Source organism: Verticillium dahliae, genomic scaffold (assembly GCF_000150675.1).
Source record: "Verticillium dahliae VdLs.17 supercont1.5 genomic scaffold, whole genome shotgun sequence".
In the NCBI taxonomy this organism is placed as follows: Eukaryota; Fungi; Ascomycota; class Sordariomycetes; order Glomerellales; family Plectosphaerellaceae; genus Verticillium; species Verticillium dahliae.
In genome coordinates this window covers 1,053,816-1,074,043 of record NW_009276938.1, presented here as the reverse complement: position 1 = coordinate 1,074,043, position 20,228 = coordinate 1,053,816, and the positions used below count along the sequence as shown (strand labels likewise).

The window sequence follows — 20,228 nt, the reverse complement described above, 5'->3', positions numbered from 1 at the left end:
GACCCAGCATTGGTTATCTCCCTACACGAGCTTCCTCTGCTTCGTGGTAGCAGTTCCAAGGTATGCAGCCAGGTAGCGGTTACCGTTGCCGGTTAGGTCCTGTGACGCCACTTCTCCAAGGTGATGCCGTGATCTCGGTGTAAGTCGCCGACGAGGAGGGGGATCGATGGACACCAGCCGGGTTCGAGAACAGATTATTTCAAGTGTAACACAAAACCAAGGGCACTACAGACAAGAGGGAATATTGCAGAAGGCCCAAAGGCACAGGCAGACCTTGGCCTCTTAATGTGCCTGCTCGTCTCCTCTGAACAGCGAAGCGCATCCGCATCCGCATCCGCAGCAGTGGCCATCAGGGTCCCCGGCGAGTAGGACAGACGGCCGCGATTCAATGGCTCGCGGCCGCTCGGTGACGAGTGTACCTGGCCATCAAGGCCATCAAGGCCCTGCCGCTAGTGACGCATGCTCCATTGTTTCTTGATCGGCCTCCTAGATGCGCAATTGTCGCATCTGGATCTGAATCGGGGAGGAGGGGTCAAGGAGACGTTGAGATGGGGGGGGGATCCCCCACCACATTGCGCCATCACAGGTGTCGCATTCTGCTGCTTTGACCGTCATCGGCAGCAACAGAGGAGCAGCAGAGCAAACAAAAAGGAGCAGTCGGGGGAAACAGCATCGTGTAGTCTGGCTGCCTACGTACTGTACATGTATGCCGGATAGTGGTCATGCTGCTCTCCCTCCCCGGGAAGACGTCCGTGAGGTCATCGCCATGCCCCCTCTCATCAGAGACCGATTCATTGCCAAACGCCCATGAAATGCACCCTTGACGCCCAGCAAGACCCAAGGCCCCTTTCGCTTTGTTATTTTTTTTTTGTTCTGCCCATGCTCAGAGGCTTCTGCCAATGCTCCAAAGCTTCTGTCATTGGGGGTTTTTTCTTCACAACACACCCCCGCCTACGATGACTTGTGTCCGGCCGCCCCCGCCCCCGCCCCCGCCGTCCGCTGGACCATGGTGACCCTTTTCTGTCCGAGGTCGATAATCTTGGCGACGAGCTTCTGGCGCTCGTCCAGGTCGTGCACGTCGTCAAAGCCGCCAATGCTGACGCTGTTGATGAGCACGTTCGGCACGGTGGAGCGGCCCGTCTTGGCGGCGAGGAAGTCCTGCAGGGCCTTGCCGATGGGGTGCTCGTCGAGCTCGACGATGTAGGGCGGCGGGTCAATGGCGTACTTTTCGAGCAGCAGGGCCTTTGCCTTTTTGGAGTAGGGGCAGTAGGATTTGGAAAAGATGATGACTGACGAGGTTAGCAAGGCGCCCCATGCATGACCACCACCAAAGAATCAAGACAAGAGGGACATGCCTGGTGATTTTTTGAGAATGGCATTGACCTCGACCTCGACGGCGTGCTCTCGTCCGTCTCCTTGGGCTGCTTCTTCTCGACGTCCTTGGCGCCGGCACCGGCACCGGCATCCGGCACCAGCAACGACCATCAAGCGGCGGGCGAGTCATTCTTTTGGCCGGCGGCCGAGTACCAATGCCGACAATATCGCTGGGGTCGTCGGGCCGCAGGGGCGCCTTCTTGTTGGCGGCCTCCTTGGCCTTGACGGCGGCCTCCTTGAGGCGGTCGGCCATGTCCTGGGCGAGCCGCTCGTCGTCGGCGTCAATGTTGCCGTCGCCGTCCTTGTCCTTGATGACGGCCTGGTCGCCGGCCGCGGAGCCGGAGCCGGCGGGCTTCTTGTCGAGCCCGCTGACCGTCTTGTGGTAAAAGTCCTGCAGCGTGCGGCCGTCGCGCACCTCGTGCTGGCGCAGGTGGGACGTGTAGAAGAGGACGAAGACGACGCCGATGATGACGCCGACGACGAGCGTGCGCAGCTGCCTCGTCGACGGCATGGCGCGCTCGCTTGTGTTGGAGGGCGCTTTCGAAGGCGCTGGTGGCGGGCAGAAGGAGAAAAGGCGCTGGTGGCGGGGAGCGGGAGAAGAAGCTCTCAGGCCTGTTCCGTTTTGTTCGTCGTGCAGGTCGTCGTGCAGGTCGTCGTGGAGGCCGTCGTGGAGGCCGTCGTGGAGGCCGTCGTGGAGCTACCGGCGGCGCTGGTATGCGTGTAATGGACCCTGCTGTTGATCAATCGATGTCGCGTGGCGGAGCCGAGGAAGTGGGATCCAGGCGATGGGCTCTCATCCGCGTCGAAGAAGGAGCAGCGGTCGGTGAACGTCGCATCAAAGGAATACTGGTAGATGACGCTTTCTTTCAGGCGACAGGGTGGCGTGAGGGGTTGAGGTTGGGTCAACGGATTGCCGGAGGCCGCAGCTACAGGACAAGGACACAGACAGCAAATGCATGGGCCGTGACCTCGTGACCTCGTGACGCTCAAAGGCTCAAAGGCTCTGGGACAGCAGCTGGAAAGGGGAAGTCGCGACCGGTCGAGCTTGGCGCGGCCAATCACGGAGCGATGTTTCTACTGTGCGCGGTGTTTCGAGGGACAGTTCTCCCGCGGTAATTTGGCTGTCACAGTGATGGCTTTCCAAGGTATGCACAGTATACATTCGACATGGCTTCATGGATCGCTCTCATACAACAGTATTGACCGACGGCCAACAAGTGCTGACCTGACAAGGAGGCCAGATACATGTGTGAGTATATACATCAATATATAATATATGGATCTATTGCAGGACTTGCATCAGATTGATCCTGATGTTGAGTTATCCTTAATGTTCAACATTCGCCGAGTCTGGCGTCCGAATGCAGGCTGTTAGCCAAATATGGTAGATAGTGACAGCATCAAGAGCCCTCCAAACCCGAGACCTGCTCTTGGCTTCGGTGCCGAAACGACTGACGAGATGAAAACGAAAAGAAAATATCAAAAACAGAAAAGAGAAAAAAAGGGTGGCCTTGGTATCCAACATCCCCCCATCTCCTCAAAAGCAAGCGCTCGCTTCAACAAATTCCCCTTGGCCCTTCAGCTGGGAATCAACACAAACAGCAAAACCATGTCCACGTCCGTAGCATGGCAGAAATGCAACGCAGCGCATCTCCCTGATCAACCCTCTCCACTTCGTGAGGACCAGCCCCGAGGACCAGCCTCACGCCTGTGCGCAGGCCTGCTGCGCTTCCCGCGCCACAAGCGCAGCTTGCGGTCGTGTGTCGTGTTTGCCGTCTCAGGAGTGACGATGGCCGCGTCCCCGTCTCTTGTACTTTGCGAGGTGGGCCCTCATGCTCCTCGGCGTGTTGGCCTTGTCCGTCTCGGCGTCTTCGTTGCGTACGTCGACGGCTGGCTCGACAAGTCGTCTGCGCAGTTCAGAGACGGGGTTTTCAGCTTCGGGCGACGGTGGTATCAAATCTTCAGGTACCGCTGGGGCTGATTCGTTCTTGCTGGTGCTGCCGCCGTCGTCTGTATCGGTAAGGCTGGGCAGGATCACCTCTGGGAGCAACCCGGCGGGGACGTCGGCGTGGACATGGCCAGAATGTTTGTGTACATGACGGCGATGCGAGTGGTGGTGGTGGTGGTGGTGGTGCAAGTGTGCCGAGGGCGCAGCGAGAACCTGAAGCGAGAAGAGAAGCATGGAAAGGAACGCGAAGAGCTGCATCTTGCGTGCGAGGATTGGCGATGAATTTGTGAGGCGAGCGACAAGTGAACGATTGTGTGCTGTATCGCAAGGGGCGTGATGGAGGCCAGCTACACTCGGATGGAGGCCAAGTCCAACATTATATTCATTCGTGTGAACTTGGTGAACTCGACGCAAACAGAACCATGACGAGGTTGTCGTCAGTCGAGCCCCCTCCATTCATTGAGGGGTATGAAACTTCGTCAGACTGTTCACGATCACGCGTGCGGTCAAACGACCACCATCCGTTCAGGGTCCGAAACAGCATGACCCAACGGTTTTCAATCGTCATCATCCACGTTGCAACGCCAGCCTCTTTGGAGATCGCAAAGTAGCAACCCGTCGAGCTGGTTGCGGGAGACAGCTTGGCCAATAGTCCCGCAAGGCTGGGGAGGGCAAGGCTACATTCCACACGCAGGCGGAGGGAACAGGAGGAGACTCCCAACCACCACCAGCGAGATGAATGGCATCACACACGGCAGCAAACACAGATGCTCGAGCATGTCCATGCGTCAAGGTGAAGACGCAGACAGAACCATCATCGACAAGGTATTCGTGAGAATGGACGTATGCGAGGGCTTTGCTGACGGCGACATGAATTCCCCTTCCTCATTTGGACGTGTCGCCAGTCTTGATAGGCCAGTCGTCGCCATCACGCGCCCTGCTCGCACACATTTATTTCCCCTCGCTCACTCTCCTCGTTGTTTGCCCTTCTTCCCTTTCCTGTGGTCCCCTTTGCTCCCTGTTCTAGCCTTCTTCATCTTCTTCCTACCCTTCGTCGGCTTCAGCTGGGTTCCATGTTCGATGCTCGTGGCATGCCTCCCTCGTCCACATTCCTCCCAAACGACCAGTCATCCACGCCCCTCGCAACCCACTGGCACGCAATGTCTCACTACGCATCGATCCCCGACCTCTTCCCCCTCCACGGCGGCTGCGCTTGCGGCCACATCCGCTACACCCTCGCCAAGGCGCCCCTCGCCGTCCACGCCTGCCACTGCCCCCTCTGCCAGCGCGAGTCCGGCTCCGGCTTCACCATCAACGCCGTCATCGAGACCGAGCACATTGTCCCCGCCCCGTCCGCGGCCCCCGTCCTGCCGGGCACCAACACCCCCCTCGGCCCGCCCCAGCCCTCTCTCTCCCCACTGTCCACCGGCATCGCAAGCAGCCCGTCGGGAGACCCGTCGAGGGACCCGTCGGGGGAGAGCGCGGGCCAGACCATCGGCGTCCCGACGCCCACGGCCTCGCACGCCGCGCAGACGATCCACCGCTGCCCCCGCTGCAGCGTCGCCGTCTGGTCCTTCTACGGCGGCGTCGAGACGGGGCCGGTCGCCTACCTGCGCGCCGCGACGCTCGACCGCCTCGACGTGCTGGCGCCCGACGCGCACATCTTCGTCCGGTCGAAGAGGGGCTTCGTCGTGCTCGCGGCCGGGACGCCGCGGTTCGAGGAGCACTATCGGCCGGACGACGTGTACCGGCCCGAGGCGCTGGAGAGGCTGCGGGCTGTTGTCGGGGCGGGCACGTCGGCGTGAGTGCCGCGTGACGTTGCTGGCTAAGACGGCTCACCATCTTATTTCCCTGGTTGGTCAGGAAGGAATGGTGGCGGCATGAGATGGGTGGTTGCGTACTTGCGCGCTCTCAGGTTCGGAAATCATCCTGTCAAGTTGATATAGCTGCCGAGGCGAAAGGGGATTCACACAAGACATCATCGTTTTTGACCGGGAAGGCGAGGTGGTGCCCAAGGCAGCAATTATTGTCAAACTAATCCAAAGAACCCCTGATGATCAACCTGATCAGCCCAGTGACTTCGTATCATGCCATGAAAACGAGTCAGAGATCATCGAAACTCATAATCACCACCAAATGAACGACAGTAGACATGCGACTGCCAAGTGATACATTGATAGTACACCCTAAACTACATCTCAACATAAGGTATGATGTATGTAACACCCCAAAAGCCACCGCCAGTCATGAAACCCATCTCCCCCATCCCCAGACGGGACGCACAAAAAACCAAGCAGAAGAAACGCCAGAATCGCGCGTCGGACGCGAATGATGAACTAGTCATGATAAGGTATAATACGCGCCTCCCCAGGGCCGTTTCCCAGCCCAAGCATAAAACGACGAGGAGAGGGCCGCGAGCCCAGACAAAAACAGAACAAGGTGGACACGAGGGCCCATGCTGCCGCAACATGCAGAGAGCAAACATAAAAAAGTGGAAAACGAAATGCAGAAGGATGGCCTCATCCCGCTCATCCGATCCGCCTGAAACCCTCGACACCAAGCGTCGGGACCTCGACCTCGCTGAGGCCCAGCACGCCCTCGTCCCTGCGTCGGTCGATGAAACCGTTGCATTCGGCCACGATGACGCCCCACTCCGCCAGAGAGCGGCCGGTGTAGATGCCTGTCGAAGCGTAGAACCCGACCGGCTTGACCGGCTGCGTCAGCGACTCGCCCAGAGGAATGTCATCAGCGTCGGCGTCGTCACCTCCGGCGGTGAGGCCCTCGGACGCCATGGCCTCGACCGCCGTGCGGTCAAGCGGCTCGCTGAGGGATTGCGTAAAGCTCGCCGAGAAAGAGAGCTGCGGCGCCGGCTCGTTGCTGATCCGTCGTGGCGAGGCTTCCGGCCACAGAGGTGACGAGAGAGGGCTCGCGTTGCGGGCGCCGCTGACGAGGCCACCTTCTTTCAGGCCAGAGACCTTGCGCGTGGGCGCAGGCATCCTAGCGGCCGGCAAGCGAGGGGAGCTGCCGCTGCGCGACCGTGTCGTGACCCAGGCCTGCGCAGGGGCGGGGAGTCGGGGGCGCACGAGAATGCGCTCGCGTGGCTGGTTGGGCTGGTAGATGTGCAGGCCCAAGATGAACTTGAAGACGTACTGCTGCTCCTGGAACAGTGGCGACGAGCCCGTCGACGAGCCATCGGACGAATTCGAGGCCGAAGGACCGTTTGCCGTCGGCTTCGGCGGGGGAGGAGGCCCAGCGGGCGAAGTCGTCGGTCGGGGCGTCGTGCGTGCGGCCGCGAGATCCTTGCGCGCCTGCTCAAAGTTGTCCTCCCAGCTGTTGTTGCGCTTCGGCGAGCTGACTGCCGACCCGGTGGGAGAACCTGCGGACGTGGCCGTCATCGAGAGAACCTTGCCGAGGAGGGACCAGCGCTTCTTCTCGGATTTGCCGCCACCATTGCCAGAATCAATGAGACCAGAGTTGACTTGGCCGGAGCCGTTCATGTTGAGCTTCGCAAACGAGTCAAAGCCGAGACCGAGGCCCGGCTGGGGTGTGTTGAGTTCGGTGCGGATGATCATAAACTTCTTGCCGGGTGTAGGGAGGCATGGAGCCGTCGAGGGAGGAAGCTTGCCAGACTGTTCGGCAGTCTGCTTGAGGTACAAGTAGTGGGACCATGTCGTCTTGAGTCGGGCTGCTACTACCATGAAGATTTTGCTGATCATTGGTTAGCGAACGTGCAAAGCCGGAAGACGTCGAGAGTGAAACTTACGCATCAATCTCGTTGGCGCTGCCAGCATCCCGACAGATTCTCCAGCACAAAAGTCGCATAAAGTACGCCCTCACCATTGGGCACCAGTGATTAAATAATTTGTTAAATGTCTTCTCCGTCAGAAGCCAGCCCAGGCAAACTGCCTGCTTGCGTCGGGGATCCGCCGTGACGGCATCCCAGGTCGTGAATATGAACGACAGCAGCCGTATCTCCGTCATGGCGTTGTGTGACCCCAGCATCTTCTTGCACACATCGAACCAGAACGGCCAGTCGACATATTCCAGATTCGGGTCGTCGGCGTCCTCAAAATGATCATACGCAAGCAGAGCTTCTTCAAGGAAGTCGCACAGCGTAAAGCACGAGTTGTGGTCGAAAAGAGACGTCCTCTTGGTCGCAGCGCGCAAAACGGCCATGCTGGCCTCGGCAAAGGTGTGGCGGGATGGCGCAAAGTCGAAAGAGTCTTCTGACAAAAAGTCGCGGAGCAAAACGATGAATCGGTTTTCCGACATGCCCTTGAGCAGATTTCCCGTCGGCGCGGCCCCCAGCGCCATGACGTTGGCATCCATGCCGTAGGCTACATCATACAGTGGTGGAATACCCATGTTGTCGGCGGTGGCTGATCGGTGAATGGTCGAGTCGATGTTGGAGAGCAGCTGGGCTTGAACCATGACGAATCCAGGCGAGCGGGCCTTTTCAAGAAGCGGGAGGCCCTGCGGCATGAACTCCTCGCTCAGAATATGGAAGTGTTTGCAAAAGATGTAAAACAGGTCCGTGTCGCGACCCCGCCACCTTGACATCCAGGGACTGAACCATGGGATGCGCGCCGCGGCGAGCGACAGCTTCGGCACGCCTTTGAGACGCGTGGTCACCGTCCTCACGTCTGTCCAGCCCAGATATCCCAAGCTCGGCGGAAAGAGCGCTACGATATCGTCGCTCTCGCCGTTGTTGGTCTTTGGCAGGCCAAACTCATCAGCCGTACGTCGAACGAGGTCGGGTGTCAGGCCCCATAGCCGGGTCATCATGTCAGCTGCACCGGGCGCGAAGAAGAAGGCGTACGCGCATGCCTTGCCACAGAAGCTGACCAGGCTGAGCGGCGCGTGACGAACGGACATTTTGTCGACCACAATGGCCATCTGTGTCAAGAGATTCGAGACGAACATGGTCCGCACATTATGCTCGGCGGATTCGGCTAGAAATTCAGCCTGGCTGGAAGCGAGAGACGAATCCGTCGACTGGGTCCAGGAGCGAGAGCGCACTCGTTCGGCTGGGGACCGGTCTGCAAGGGGCATCATGTAGGTTGTCACCAGCCTCCATTCAGGTCGCATCATGATCATGAGGATGGCATCGAGAAGAATTGGTCGGTCCACGCCTGGCAACGGCTGCTGATCCCGCGCATCCAGCATGTCGAGCATGCCTTTCCACCACCTGTCCAAGACAGTCATGCGGAATTCGACATCCTCGGGGTACAGACTCTTGTTTGACGCGTGGTTGTTGTAGGTCCTCAGGAACACCACGAGCGTGGTTCTGATGAGAAGCATGCGTTGCGTGGCCGTTCGAGCGTGAAATTTGCCAAACTCGATGTCCAGGTTCTTGAATGCGCTCCAGAGAGGGTCTCGATGTGGCACCATTTCGTTGGAAGATTCGTCGGTGGATGTGATGCTGCCTTCGGCGAAGGAGACTGTTTTGAAAGTGCCTTGGTGCTCAATGGTAAATGTCGTCGTCGGGGGTGCTAGGCTGGTGGCCGAAGAAGCGCAGCTCGTCGAGTCGGAGTCGTTATTGTTGCCGAGTTGGAAGAGCATGCTGTTCGGGCGAGCCTTCATCTTCGATGTCAGGTAACTGCCGGCACGAGTCAAGGCGCGGGTCGTGCCTTTGGTAGTGTCCGCAGGTCGTCGTGTCTCTGCGTCTGCGACGTGAACAGCTGGCTGCTTTGTTGCGGGTTTCGTGGCCGTTGCCGCAATGGCGGATGTGCTCTTCGAGGCCTTGTCGCGGCTCATGCCACCCAGCGAGGCAACCTTTTCGTGTCTGGGTTGAGGCGAGGGGGGTCGTGACGACGACATCCAGCCCTTTCGAGCAAAGCTGGCGAAGCTGTCTGTTCGTTTCCTGGCTGATCTATCCGCTCCTGCGTTTGGCGGCTCAGGCGCGCTTGGTGCAGGCGCGGCGAGCCCAGAACCTGAAGCGTCCTCGCCAACGGATGTGCTCGGACGGTCCGACAGGTAATCTCTGATGCTGGTCGCTGACTTGGAACCCGGGAGCCAGGATTTGGGCCTCTCCACCAAGGAGTACCTCCTGAGCATCTTCGGCTTCTCATCGTTGGGAGTTCGCACGGCTTCGACATTGACGGCTGCAGCTTTCTTTTCGTTGAGGATCTGCGTCGGCGCAACAGTCCTCTCGTCCAAGTATAATCTTGAGTCGAAATCAGGCGTCGAGTCGAAAGATGGAATCTCAAACGAGGGCAAGCTTGGCAAGCTCTTGGGGCCTCCGCCGCGCTGGTGTTGGCCGGGCATGGCGCTGGGCGTCATGATATCCGGGGAAGAGTGCGATCGGCCAAAGGAAGAAGTGTCAAACCCAACGGCCGGAGCCATCGTCAGCACGGTACCATTCATTTCATGGCCAAGGTGCTGAAGGGGGGGTCGAGAACAGCGCAATCGTTATGGTGCTGTGGTGGACGGACAGCTCAAGGAAGCAGTCCCGAGTTCGATTGGACGGTGGTGTTCGGTGTGGCAGGCCGATGCTGGTAGTCGTGTGGTGGAGGACGATGGTTTGTTCAAGAGCTCCTCGGGGCCGCCGGCGTCATGACAGAGAATTGTATCTCTGGCCGGCAGAGTGGGATATGGACAAAGGAGACCCAAAGCGAGACAAGAAAGCGAGACAAGAAAGCGCTCCTTTCGTCTGGTCTGCCGGTCCGTCGTGCTTCGTACTGCCAGCACGGGTCAAGTCCCGCAAATTGCTGTGCGAGCGGGTTTGGCGTTGGAATAGGGACAGAAAAGTCGAAGGGCGAAAGGTGAAAGAATCCAAGAGAGGCTTTCCCCTGGGTGAGATTTTTGGGCGGGTACGTCTCAGATATCAGAAAGGGAAGAGGAGGATGGTTATGGGATCGCTAAGACGGTGGCTAAGACGGATTCCCTGCAGGCTGTGCCTTGCCTCCTTTGGGTCTGCCTAGGCGGACTTGGGGGGAGCTAGTTCGGTCGGCGGGCTGAAGGCTAGTCAACTCACGGCGGAGCTCAGTGAGGAACGCCTGTCGTAATAGTGAGGAGTTGTAATGTTAAAAGGTCTTGTCACTGCTGTCGGTACTGTTGCAGATTAATAACCGCCTGCCCACTAATGCTTCCGAGACACCGCCCGATCTGCGATCTGAAGGGGGGGGGGGAGGACAGGGCGGGCCAAGGGGGCAGCGGACAGGGGCGTACGCGATGATGAGATGGAGATGCCAGAAGACGTCGTATTGCGAGCTGGTTTCGCCTCAGGTCCAGTCGATGCCTTTGTTGTTGATACGAGAGCGGGGGCGGGCCAGTTACGGAACTTCCTTGTCAATAACAAGAGACGATGGAGGGAGCATCTTCTCGACCCCCCCCCCCAAGGTCACAAAGGCAGGCCTTCCAAGACCAGAAAAAAAGCCAGCGGACATGGCCACCAGGCCAAAAACTTGACCAGGGCGGCTTGCTCGTTCGGGATCCACGGATAGCAGAAGCAGAGCGTCAGATTGTCGACGCCCCGCCTGGTCCACTCACTCGTTCGCTTGCTCGCCTCGGCGTCTCGTCTTGTTGATCGAATTCAAACTGTTGCTGGTTGTTCCAGTGGTCGTCCTCCCCCCGCAGGGCTGACATGGTGGCACAGCAGGCCCCAACCTGGCTCTCGAGACACGAACGGGCCATCGCAATAAAGTCCGCCGCAATTCCCATGACGCAGCAAGATTTCTTTGCCTCCGCTTTATCGAATTTTGTCGCTCATTCTTTTCCTGCCTAGCCTGCTGTTGTCTTCGCTCTCACCGATGGTGGAGAGAATGGCGCTCAAGCACGGACACAGCGCAGAGAATGCATTTCACAGCTCACTCTGTCATGCCGACCTTGACCCCTGAAGCAGCCTGGCCTGGTAAAAAGTCAGGGTCGCTTGGCGGAAAGGTCAGGGAACCCGAGGCCGGGGACAGTGCATGCGCCCGCCCAAGCCTCCGCCTCTTCTTGGTGAGGTTGCTGCTTTGGGAGTGGGCTCGAAGCCTTCTTTGCTCTCTGAATGACAGCCCATTCATGCACCTCTGATCAGCATGTCTCGCCTGTCGTCTGAGGATTCGGCCTTAGCTTTCGCTAGCGTTGAGAGGCGCTCAAGGCACCTGGGGCCGCCCCTCGACCTGCCCTGGCTAGATTTTGGTCAATCGCTGGCGAGTGAGTCGCGTTGGTTTTGGACGATGTGAGGATCAGTGGCTCGGATAACCTCCATGGCTTGCATGACCTGAAGGGCTCGCCATGCATAACTTTGGCTCAATCTCCGCCCAGACGCATCATCAAATGTCAGCCACTTCACAACTTGCCAAAATGGATGGCTCTCGCCGGCGCGACGCAATGTGTGACACGCCAGGTGGTCGCCCCAATTCAGGCCAATGCCAAGGCCACACCGAATGGGGCGTGACTCGGCCGAGGCAGGTCATTAGGGTGTTCGTGGACGTCATTCCGTCCAGCCATCCACCATACCTGTCCTTCAGTGATCTTTTTGGCCCCACGGCGGGCCGCCCGTCTGTTGTGTTGCAACCGAACGCGGATGTCCGAAACTGACAGTTCAAAACACTGCTTCGTTACTACTTTGACCTCGTCATCCCACTGCCCGTGCTCGTCCTCTCCCCAGGCCTCTCCCCGAGGGTTCAGCGGCGCCTCGTGATGGACGCCAGCTTTGCAACGCCCTCCCATGCCGTCGATGCTTGCCATACTCGGTGCATTTCCGAATCGAGACGAGCGATGGTAGATGCCGCAAGCCTGGCATCACGCGCAGCAGTTCATCGAGGGGGGCACGGTTGCGCAGACCGGACGCTTCTAAAATTGCAGTCCCATGGCCGTGCAGCTTTTGCCTTGGTGAGCGACTTGTGCATCCAGGGGCTTCTCAGCTGAGCAAGGATGGTGGTTCCGCAGCAAGACCCTGAAAAGGAGCCCCTCGGCTGCTTCTTTGTCGTCCCTTGCCTGCCTGGCCGGCATGCGCAGTGCGTTCCACCAGTTCTTGTCAGTTGGCCGGGTTGGGGGCCAGGGAGAGATCCGTGGACACTGCAGCCTGTGCCTCACCTGTTCGATTTTGGGACGGATTATCATGCCTACAGCGCGTCAGCCAGTCAATGCAGGACTCAACTTGTCCCCCAAAGCGGCAGTGAAAATGGTCTGGCGAGTGCTAGACTGCGATGCTGCCAACCTTCCTCCCGCCCCCTGCCCCCTGGTGACCCCGCAGCCGAGCTAACCGGAACTCTTCTGTGCGGGAGACCAGGGGATGTGCTCACCGCCCAGAGGAATTCCTGGATTGAGTTTGCGAGGACCAAATGCGATTGAAGCAATCAGCTAGTGATGGATTGGGTGCTATTTGGTCGACCAGTGAGCCGACAGGACGGAGATCGGATGACAGCGCTAGCGGAGAGGAGAACAGGAAGCAAGGCAAGCAGTGAGTGAGAAATTGCTGCTTTGCTCTCAGCGAGGCTCCTGGGAGGAACGTGGCCGCTAATCGAACTCTCATCAATAACAGGAGGCGCACATTTTCTTTGTTTTGACGGGGTCTGATGAGCGCGTGGAGCGGTTGGGCGGCAAGCGAAGCCCTCCTGTCGATCCCCACGCCATTCGACAGAACGAGGCGCGTCAGTCAGCAGAACTCGTGGTCGACACTGGAGCGAGTGCGAAACCGACAGCCGATAGCCCGACGGAGACCAACATGAGAACAATTTCGGTCGTTGAATTGACGACGGTGAGGCCATTTGACGATCATTTGATCATCGGATTCTTGACAATCCGACCCTTCTGCAGCGAGGACCAGAGACAACAGGATTCCAGCGTGTCGCAAGCCAAGTTGATTCACGCATTGGCCGTTTTGTATTCGGCGGAGACAATTAGCATGTCGCGAGGGAGAAGTGTGTTGTGTTGCCCCATCTTCATGCACCCAAGCCTTAGAGAGTAGCGGCATGGGTGTTTGGTAATGGTAGGGCATGTGTTTTTCATCTTGGCACGATGGATATTCCTTCAGCAAGGGGAGCACAGGGAGCTCATTTGCTGTACACACTAATGCCGTTGTTGATTTGTTTGGTTTTGGGGTTCAAAGGGGAGGGAGAGCTGTAAGCCACTGATGTCTCCGTTGGTAAGACGTTCGTCGGAGCGGCGTCCGTTGCCGCTTGTCGGGAGACGCGCCGGCACTTGCACAACGCCAGCGTCACGGCATGTATGATCTTGATCGGCGATCGACCGACGGCTCGTAGAATGCCAGACAATTAGAAGTTGCCGCTGTCCTTCTGTTGGCCGAGAAGTCGATCAGATAGATGAAGGCCAGGCTCGATTGGGGATCGTGCAACATTGTCCGATCCAGGACCCAATCCAGGAGATCAAGTCATGGCTAGAACGAGGGGAATGCTGAACGACGTGCTCCTGAGACGGGAAAATAAACGACGACCCGGATCATGGCCATGGTGACTGGTGACACAATGTTTGAGACTCAATGCTGGGAGAATAGGTGGAAAGGTTGGCTGGCAGGCGAGGGATGGAAATTTTTCGCGACTTCCTTTCAATGGTTTTCGGTTCTCCAGGTGGGGCACGTCGTCCTGACTTGCTCGGTGCAACCCCGGCCCGGGAGAAGTTTGCGATAAGCGATAAGGCACCGTCGCCAGCCAGAAACAGTTGGACAGCGCTTGCTCCGGACGAGAGAAAAACCAGTAAGAGTGAATGTCACTGGTGTGCTATGATTGGTCCAACGCTACGTGGACTCTGTCGCCTGTCCATCAATGTCCCTCTGTTCATGTTCGAGTATCATGCCTTCAAAATTGGGAAGACAGACTGGATTTGATGATTGTGTGTCATCTTTCTACACTTCCTGTCTTTTTATTTTCTGTACGCGATATTCTTTTCTCAAATCATGACAGCGAATACAACAGTGCCACTGGCTGCAGAGCCAAAAACTGGCCCGAACGAGGTTGTCAATGGCGGCCACGGACCCAAGACAGAACGCAGTGCAGCAGATGTCGAACAACAGGTTCCTCCAACAGGCTCGCAAAAGTCGACTTTCAGCTCTCTCGGACTTCTGGATCGATATCTGGCTGTCTGGATCTTCTTGGCCATGTTGACAGGTATCCTGCTGGGCAACTTTGTGCCCAGCGTCGGGCCGGCGCTGCAAAAGGGCAAATTCGTTGGTGTATCTGTGCCCATCGGTAAGAATATCGAGGCCCTGGGACAAGAATTCTTTACTAACCGTGCTAGCCATTGGGCTGCTCGTCATGATGTATCCCATATTGTGCAAAGTCCAGTACGAGAAGCTGCACATTATCTTCCGCACCCGCGAGATCTGGGTCCAGCTGGGTTTCAGCATTGTCGTCAATTGGATTGTGGCGCCCTTCTTCATGGTAAAACTACTCGCCCGAACCTCTTGTGCTCATGGCTGACCAACTAAAAGCTCGCTCTAGGCTGGGCTTTCCTTCCAGACCAGGAGGGGCTTCGAAACGGTCTCATCCTCGTCGGCATTGCCCGGTGTATCGCCATGGTTCTGATCTGGACGAACTTGGTACGTTGACGCTTCCACTGCGTCGCCGGATTGCACGACTGACGATTACAGGCCGGCGGCGACAATGACTACTGTGCAATACTCGTCGCCGTGAACTCATTCCTTCAGATCGTTCTCTTCGCTCCTGTTGCCCTCCTATTCCTCCGCGTCATTGGTGGCAACAATGATCTCGTCGTTTCGTACTCGACCGTCGCCACAGCTGTGGGTGTGTTCCTTGGCATTCCACTCGGTGCTGCCATCGTCACACGCCTCGGGTTCCTCTTGACCGTCGGGGCCGACGTCTACTCCAAAAAGATCATTCCGTTCCTAGCGCCGTGGTCGCTCGTTGGGTTGCTCTATACCATTGTGGTTCTCTTTGGGTCACAGGGTGCTCAAGTCGTGCATCAGATCGTATCAGTGGTGCGCGTGGGTGCTCCTCTGCTCGTGTACTTCACAGTCATCTTCTTTGCAACGCTATTCGTCACGCGGAGGCTGGGATTTCGCTATGGACTGGCGAGCACCCAGGCTTTCACAGCAGCAAGCAACAACTTTGAGCTGGCAATTGCGATTGCCGTGGCGTCATTCGGAGCTGATTCGGATGAAGCGCTAGCCACAACTGTCGGGCCGCTAATCGAGGTACCGGTCCTCATTGCTTTGGTATACTTGGTCAAGTGGTATGCGAGGAAGACTGGCTGGAAGGACTAGAAGCCGAAGGCAAGATGGCGGCGACGTGGGGTCCCAAGGCCCGAAGTGAAGGTGATGTCTGTTGGCCCGTGCTATCTATCAGTCATCCCCTGATAAGAGGTCCATAGCTCTCCACCGCCGGCCAGCACCTTCCTCACGTCCCCCTCTTCAATGTCGACATAGCTTCACCGTTGTTACCAGCAAAGACGAGGATCGATGCAATACACCAGGCCTCTTTGTGTGAAGAGGAAGAAAACTGAAGCTGACGGGGCGTCGTTCTTACTTTGTTGAATACAATTTTGCCGCGATAGCCAACAACAAGCCCCCGATGGACCGCCTCCCACGAGAGCTCATCGATGCTATCCTACAGCAGTGTGCCCAGCAAGGGCCTCGGAATACCGTGCTACAGCTGCGCCTCGTCTGTCGTGTTTTCGATCGATTCTTAAAGCCGTTTGCATGCCGGACCATTGCATTGGATTTCAGTCGTTTGAGCAAAGCGAGCGGCCGCCGAATTCCGGATGTTGATGCCCTCCAAACCATCGGCAAATATGCCAAGTGCATGTACATTGACATGATGGTGTTGCGTGACGAGTGTCAGTATATGTCGGTCCCTGCGCAATCACATTGTCCAACTGACGAGTCCTCAAGTCGAGGTTGAGTTTCTTTCAACGCTTCTCGAACCTCTTCCCAGCATGAAGGAGTTCATTCACTCTCTGCAATACCGATACTGCATGAGCGATACCTCGTTCACCGAGATTGATTATCACAAGAGGCTACTCGACATGTGCTTCAACTGTGATCAGATCAACCGGCTTCGCATCAATCTTCCCTGCCAGCTTGTCGGTCAGCGCTGCAACACTGCCACCATGATCTTGGCCAACACATTTTCCGCCTTTGCCGAACGGTTTAAGAACATGGACCCTACCGGCCCAGAACCTGTTAGGCTGGAGACTCTCGTTGTCGAGAACATTACGGATCAGACCATCTACAACCTGTGGAAGAACCCCAGCGATGTTCGCAGCATGATACACGTGTTTTCTGGGCTCAGACACGCCATGTTCACGATCCGCCGTGTCGAGCTCGCAGACCCACGCATCCTCACCGCTTGGGGGCGCTTTCTCTGGGAGATGTTCCGCATCGCCGAGTCACTCGACAGCCTCCGCCTCGTGGGCACCGACGACGACCGCCCGCCGCGCGGTCTCCTCAAACAGACCAAAGCTTGGGCTACCAGTATAATGGAGTGGCGGGCTCTCGCGCTGCCGGTGCCGCCCAGCTTCCACGCCCATCCCTCCCTCACGAGCCTCGCGCTCGAGCGCCTCGACATCTCTCCCATGAACCTCCAGTCCGCCGCCTGGAACTTTGGGTCCACGCTTCGCATCCTCATCCTCAACGAGGTGTACCTCAAGGTCGAGCAGAGCACCACCCACAACCGGGACACGACCAAGTCCCTCTGGATCGGGCCTGCCAAACCAGCGGCCCGAAGACGACCAACCTGTGGATGGCCATGCAGTTCCGCATCCTCGCGCCAAAGCTCGAGCTCGTCCGTGCCTCCTCCCTCAGCTACGACCATTTCCTCCACGAAGACCTCTTCCAAGACGGCACCGTCCTCCCCGAAGCCGCCAGCCCGGACTTTGACTTTGTCGACCCCAGCGGCCTCGGCCGCAGCCTCGCCCAGCGTTTCGTAGAGGTGACCCTCGGCTACGCCCAGCCGCCATCCCCGCCGCCCACCGTCCACCCCGTCGTCTTCCTCCCCGAGGACAGCAGTCACGACCACCTCGTCGCGAACCTCCGACCCCGCCCCGCCGGCGGCCTCGCCATCGCCGACTACGACGCCAACGCCCACCACGCGGCCGTCGACGACCCAACCGGCCGCTGGCACCGCAGCCTCGACGGCCTGTACCCCACCTCCAACGCCGGCACCCTCCACACGCTGCACGCCATCGCCGACGCGGCGTTTCGCGGCATGAACGAGATTCAGCGCCACCGCGATGAGGCGGCCCTGCGCGATGGCGTCGCCGGAGAGCCGGCGCAGGAAGGCGGCTGGCTGGCGGCGAACCTGCTCAACATGAATTTTCTCGACGAGTGAGCCGTTGTCGCGAGGTCGATAGGTGTACAGTAGTCCGTCTGGCAAGCCTACGGGGGGTTTTCTTTTTTTTGCGTCTTGATGGAGTTGTCGAGGACACATGCAGCAGCAAAAGATACCCCACGAGTCCCTCCCTTCAGTTTGGTAGTTTTCACAATGCGATTTCTCGTTTCCGTGACCAGATATACTGTCGCCCGCTCGATCGTCTAGCCTGACACGACCCTAATCACAAGTTGACGCGACCAAAACCCAAATCAGAGTCAAGACTGCTGTTCTTATTGTTTTTTCTCATCTCATCTATTTCCCCCGCGATTCTGTCATCCCTCGCAAACGGAAACCTCCCCCTCACCCAGAAAATAAGAAAAACTGTCATGCAGCCCTGTGATCACGCAATCCCCCGCTAAATGACGTGCTGGCCCAAGATCTCTGGCGGTCAGCCTCAGCCGCAACCGCAGGACTTCTCAGCCCCGCACCATCCTTCTCAGTCGAGCTGTCGTCGAGCCCATTTTCTTTCGTGCCTCTGGTATATCGTTTAAACTCAAACCCTTTCCCAAATGGACCTTAGATTTTTGAATAGATGAAAAAAAAAACATTCCCGCCATGCCGCTTTCGGATTTTCTCCGTGCAAAATAGACGTTTCCCGCCAATACACACGCACGCACACTCCCTCTACCTCTCTCATATCATGTCATCAGCTGAAAGAAGAGAAGAGAGGCTTAGTGTCCGTTGCCGTTGCTGTTGCCATAGGCAGCGTTGATCTTTTGCTCGGCGACGGCGCGATCGAGCGCGCTGATGACGTCGCGAACGAGGTCGGCAGCATCCTCGACACCGCAGCTGATGCGGACGAGGTCGTCGAAGACGCCGACGGCCTCGCGCTGGTCGCGGGGGATGCCGGCGTGGGTCATGCTCGAAGGGACCTCGACCAGCGACTCGACGCCGCCGAGGGACTCAGCGAGGGTGAAGATTTGGGTGAGCTGGCAGAAGCGCTCGGCGGCGGCGTGGCCGCCGCGGATGCGGAAGGAGAGCATGCCGCCGCCCATGGCGTCGCGGTGCTGCTTGCGGGCAATGTGGCGATGGGGGTGGGAGTCGAGGCCGGGGTAGTTGACGGCGATGACATTGTGCGAGGCCTCGAGGGCCGTGGCGACGGCCGTGGCGTTGCGCGTGGCCTCGCGGGCGCGGAGGTGCAGCGTCTTGAGGCCGCGATGGGCGAGCCACGAGTCAAAGGCCGAGGGGACGGCGCCGATGGCGTTCTGGAGGAAAGAGAGGCGGGCGTGAAGGTCGTCCGAGTTGAAGGCGGCAACGCCCATGACAACGTCCGAGTGGCCGTTGATGTACTTTGTCACCGAGTGGACGACAATGTCGGCGCCGAGGTCGAGCGGGTTCTGGACGTAGGGGGACAGGAACGTGTTGTCGACGACGACCTGGATGCCGTGCTGGTGGGCTTGGGTAGCGACGGCGCGCACATCGACGAGACGGAGGGTCGGGTTCGAAGGCGTCTCGATCCAGATGAGCTTGGTCTGCGGCGTGATGTGGGCCGAGATGTCAACCTCAATCTCGGGCGTGAAGGTAACCTTGACGCCGTGGGCCTTGGCGACCTGGGTGAAGTAGCGGTGGGTGCCGCCGTAGACGTCCGAGACGGAGATGACGTGCGAGCCGGCGGCCAGCGACTGGAGGACAACGGCGGTGGTAGCGCTGCCGGAAGAGAAGGCGAGGGCGTACTTGGCCTTCTCGAGCGCAGCGACGGCCGTCTCAAAGTTGTGGCGGTTGGGGTTCGAGGAGCGAGAGTACTCGTACTCGCCGACAGGCTTGCCGACGGCAGTCTGAGCAAAGGTCGTCGACAGGGAGATGGACTCAATGACGGCGCCGGTCGTGGGGTCGTGGGGGCTGCCAGCGTGGACAGCGAGGGTGCCAAAGTTGTGAACAGGCGAGGGCGCGCGAGGCGGCGTCTCGATGGGGTGGTCGGCGAGAGGGACGGTCATTGTGGCGGCTGTGGTTGTGAAGGAGGAACTGGTGGTGTTGAAGGTGTAGGTGGTATATGCCCTGAAGGTTGGCTATCCTGGGTACCTTTTTTCTAAGGTAGGTTGTGTTATCACGGTGAATGAAGTTGCTGGAGCGATGGAGATCAGCAGGCCAGCAAAGAGCTTCAAGAGACGACAAGAAGAAGAGAGAATGGAGCAGGAGACAGAGGTGACGAGGGAAGAGGAAAGGGCTTGTCGTAATTATAGGGTAAAAACGTAAAAGGTTGCTGGCGCCCGCCCGGTGAAGCGTCGAAGTCCATGGATGGAGGGATGGAGGGGCACCGGCATTCGCTGGGCGTGAGCTAAGCAGCTTCCTTCCTGCTCGATAAGCTGGCCGGTACGTACCCTTCGGCCTTAGCTCCTGCTGCCCCATCAGGCGATCCGTTGTTCGGCTGCCCCGCACTCACCTGCAGGGTGCCTCCTGCCTTACCTGCTGCCTGTCAAGCCTGTCTAGGGACGGGAATAGGGGACAGTACAGCGTGCACATCACTGGAACCATCTGTTTTCTCGCAGCTGTCCCTCTGAACCGCCAATCCACCTACACGTAATTACCCTAACATGGTACCTCGTCGTTTGCGGGTCGCTTCATAGATCGCCCGGGTATCTCCCCGTCAAAGGCCCATCAATGTCCCCGCCGTCTCGGGAATGGAACGTTTT

General features: G+C 58.3%; 7 protein-coding genes across 7 annotated transcripts; 3 read left to right on the top strand and 4 right to left on the bottom strand.

Moving 5' to 3' along the window:
• Positions 1-847: 847 nt before the first annotated feature.
• VDAG_03313 (glutaredoxin domain-containing protein) lies at positions 848-1,885 on the bottom strand (the record flags this gene model as incomplete). The annotated part of the gene is made up of 2 exons (XM_009657178.1): positions 848-1,191; positions 1,295-1,885. The coding sequence occupies 2 exons, from the start codon at positions 1,883-1,885 to the stop codon at positions 952-954; spliced, it is 831 nt and encodes a 276-aa protein (XP_009655473.1). The 3' UTR covers positions 848-951.
• Positions 1,886-1,980: 95 nt separating this feature from the next.
• On the bottom strand, positions 1,981-3,580 carry VDAG_03312 (uncharacterized protein; the record flags this gene model as incomplete). The annotated part of the gene is made up of 2 exons (XM_009657177.1): positions 1,981-2,233; positions 3,189-3,580. 2 exons carry the CDS (start codon positions 3,578-3,580, stop codon positions 1,981-1,983), a joined length of 645 nt encoding a protein of 214 aa, XP_009655472.1.
• Positions 3,581-4,482: 902 nt separating this feature from the next.
• On the top strand, positions 4,483-5,127 carry VDAG_03311 (glutathione-dependent formaldehyde-activating; the record flags this gene model as incomplete). The annotated part of the gene is made up of 1 exon (XM_009657176.1): positions 4,483-5,127. The coding sequence occupies one exon, from the start codon at positions 4,483-4,485 to the stop codon at positions 5,125-5,127; it is 645 nt and encodes a 214-aa protein (XP_009655471.1).
• A 723-nt stretch (positions 5,128-5,850) lies between these two features.
• VDAG_03310 (uncharacterized protein) lies at positions 5,851-9,667 on the bottom strand (the record flags this gene model as incomplete). The annotated part of the gene is made up of 2 exons (XM_009657175.1): positions 5,851-7,030; positions 7,086-9,667. The coding sequence occupies 2 exons, from the start codon at positions 9,665-9,667 to the stop codon at positions 5,851-5,853; spliced, it is 3,762 nt and encodes a 1,253-aa protein (XP_009655470.1).
• Positions 9,668-14,165: 4,498 nt separating this feature from the next.
• Positions 14,166-15,491, top strand: VDAG_03309 (arsenite resistance protein arsB; the record flags this gene model as incomplete). The annotated part of the gene is made up of 4 exons (XM_009657174.1): positions 14,166-14,457; positions 14,507-14,649; positions 14,733-14,807; positions 14,859-15,491. 4 exons carry the CDS (start codon positions 14,166-14,168, stop codon positions 15,489-15,491), a joined length of 1,143 nt encoding a protein of 380 aa, XP_009655469.1.
• A 538-nt stretch (positions 15,492-16,029) lies between these two features.
• On the top strand, positions 16,030-17,556 carry VDAG_03308 (uncharacterized protein; the record flags this gene model as incomplete). Its single annotated transcript, XM_009657173.1, has 3 exons — positions 16,030-16,063; positions 16,119-17,010; positions 17,121-17,556. 3 exons carry the CDS (start codon positions 16,030-16,032, stop codon positions 17,554-17,556), a joined length of 1,362 nt encoding a protein of 453 aa, XP_009655468.1.
• Positions 17,557-18,269: 713 nt separating this feature from the next.
• On the bottom strand, positions 18,270-19,670 carry VDAG_03307 (cystathionine gamma-lyase; the record flags this gene model as incomplete). Its single annotated transcript, XM_009657172.1, has 1 exon — positions 18,270-19,670. Exon 1 carries the CDS (start codon positions 19,530-19,532, stop codon positions 18,270-18,272), a length of 1,263 nt encoding a protein of 420 aa, XP_009655467.1. The 5' UTR covers positions 19,533-19,670.
• Between the last annotated feature and the right edge of the window lie 558 nt (positions 19,671-20,228).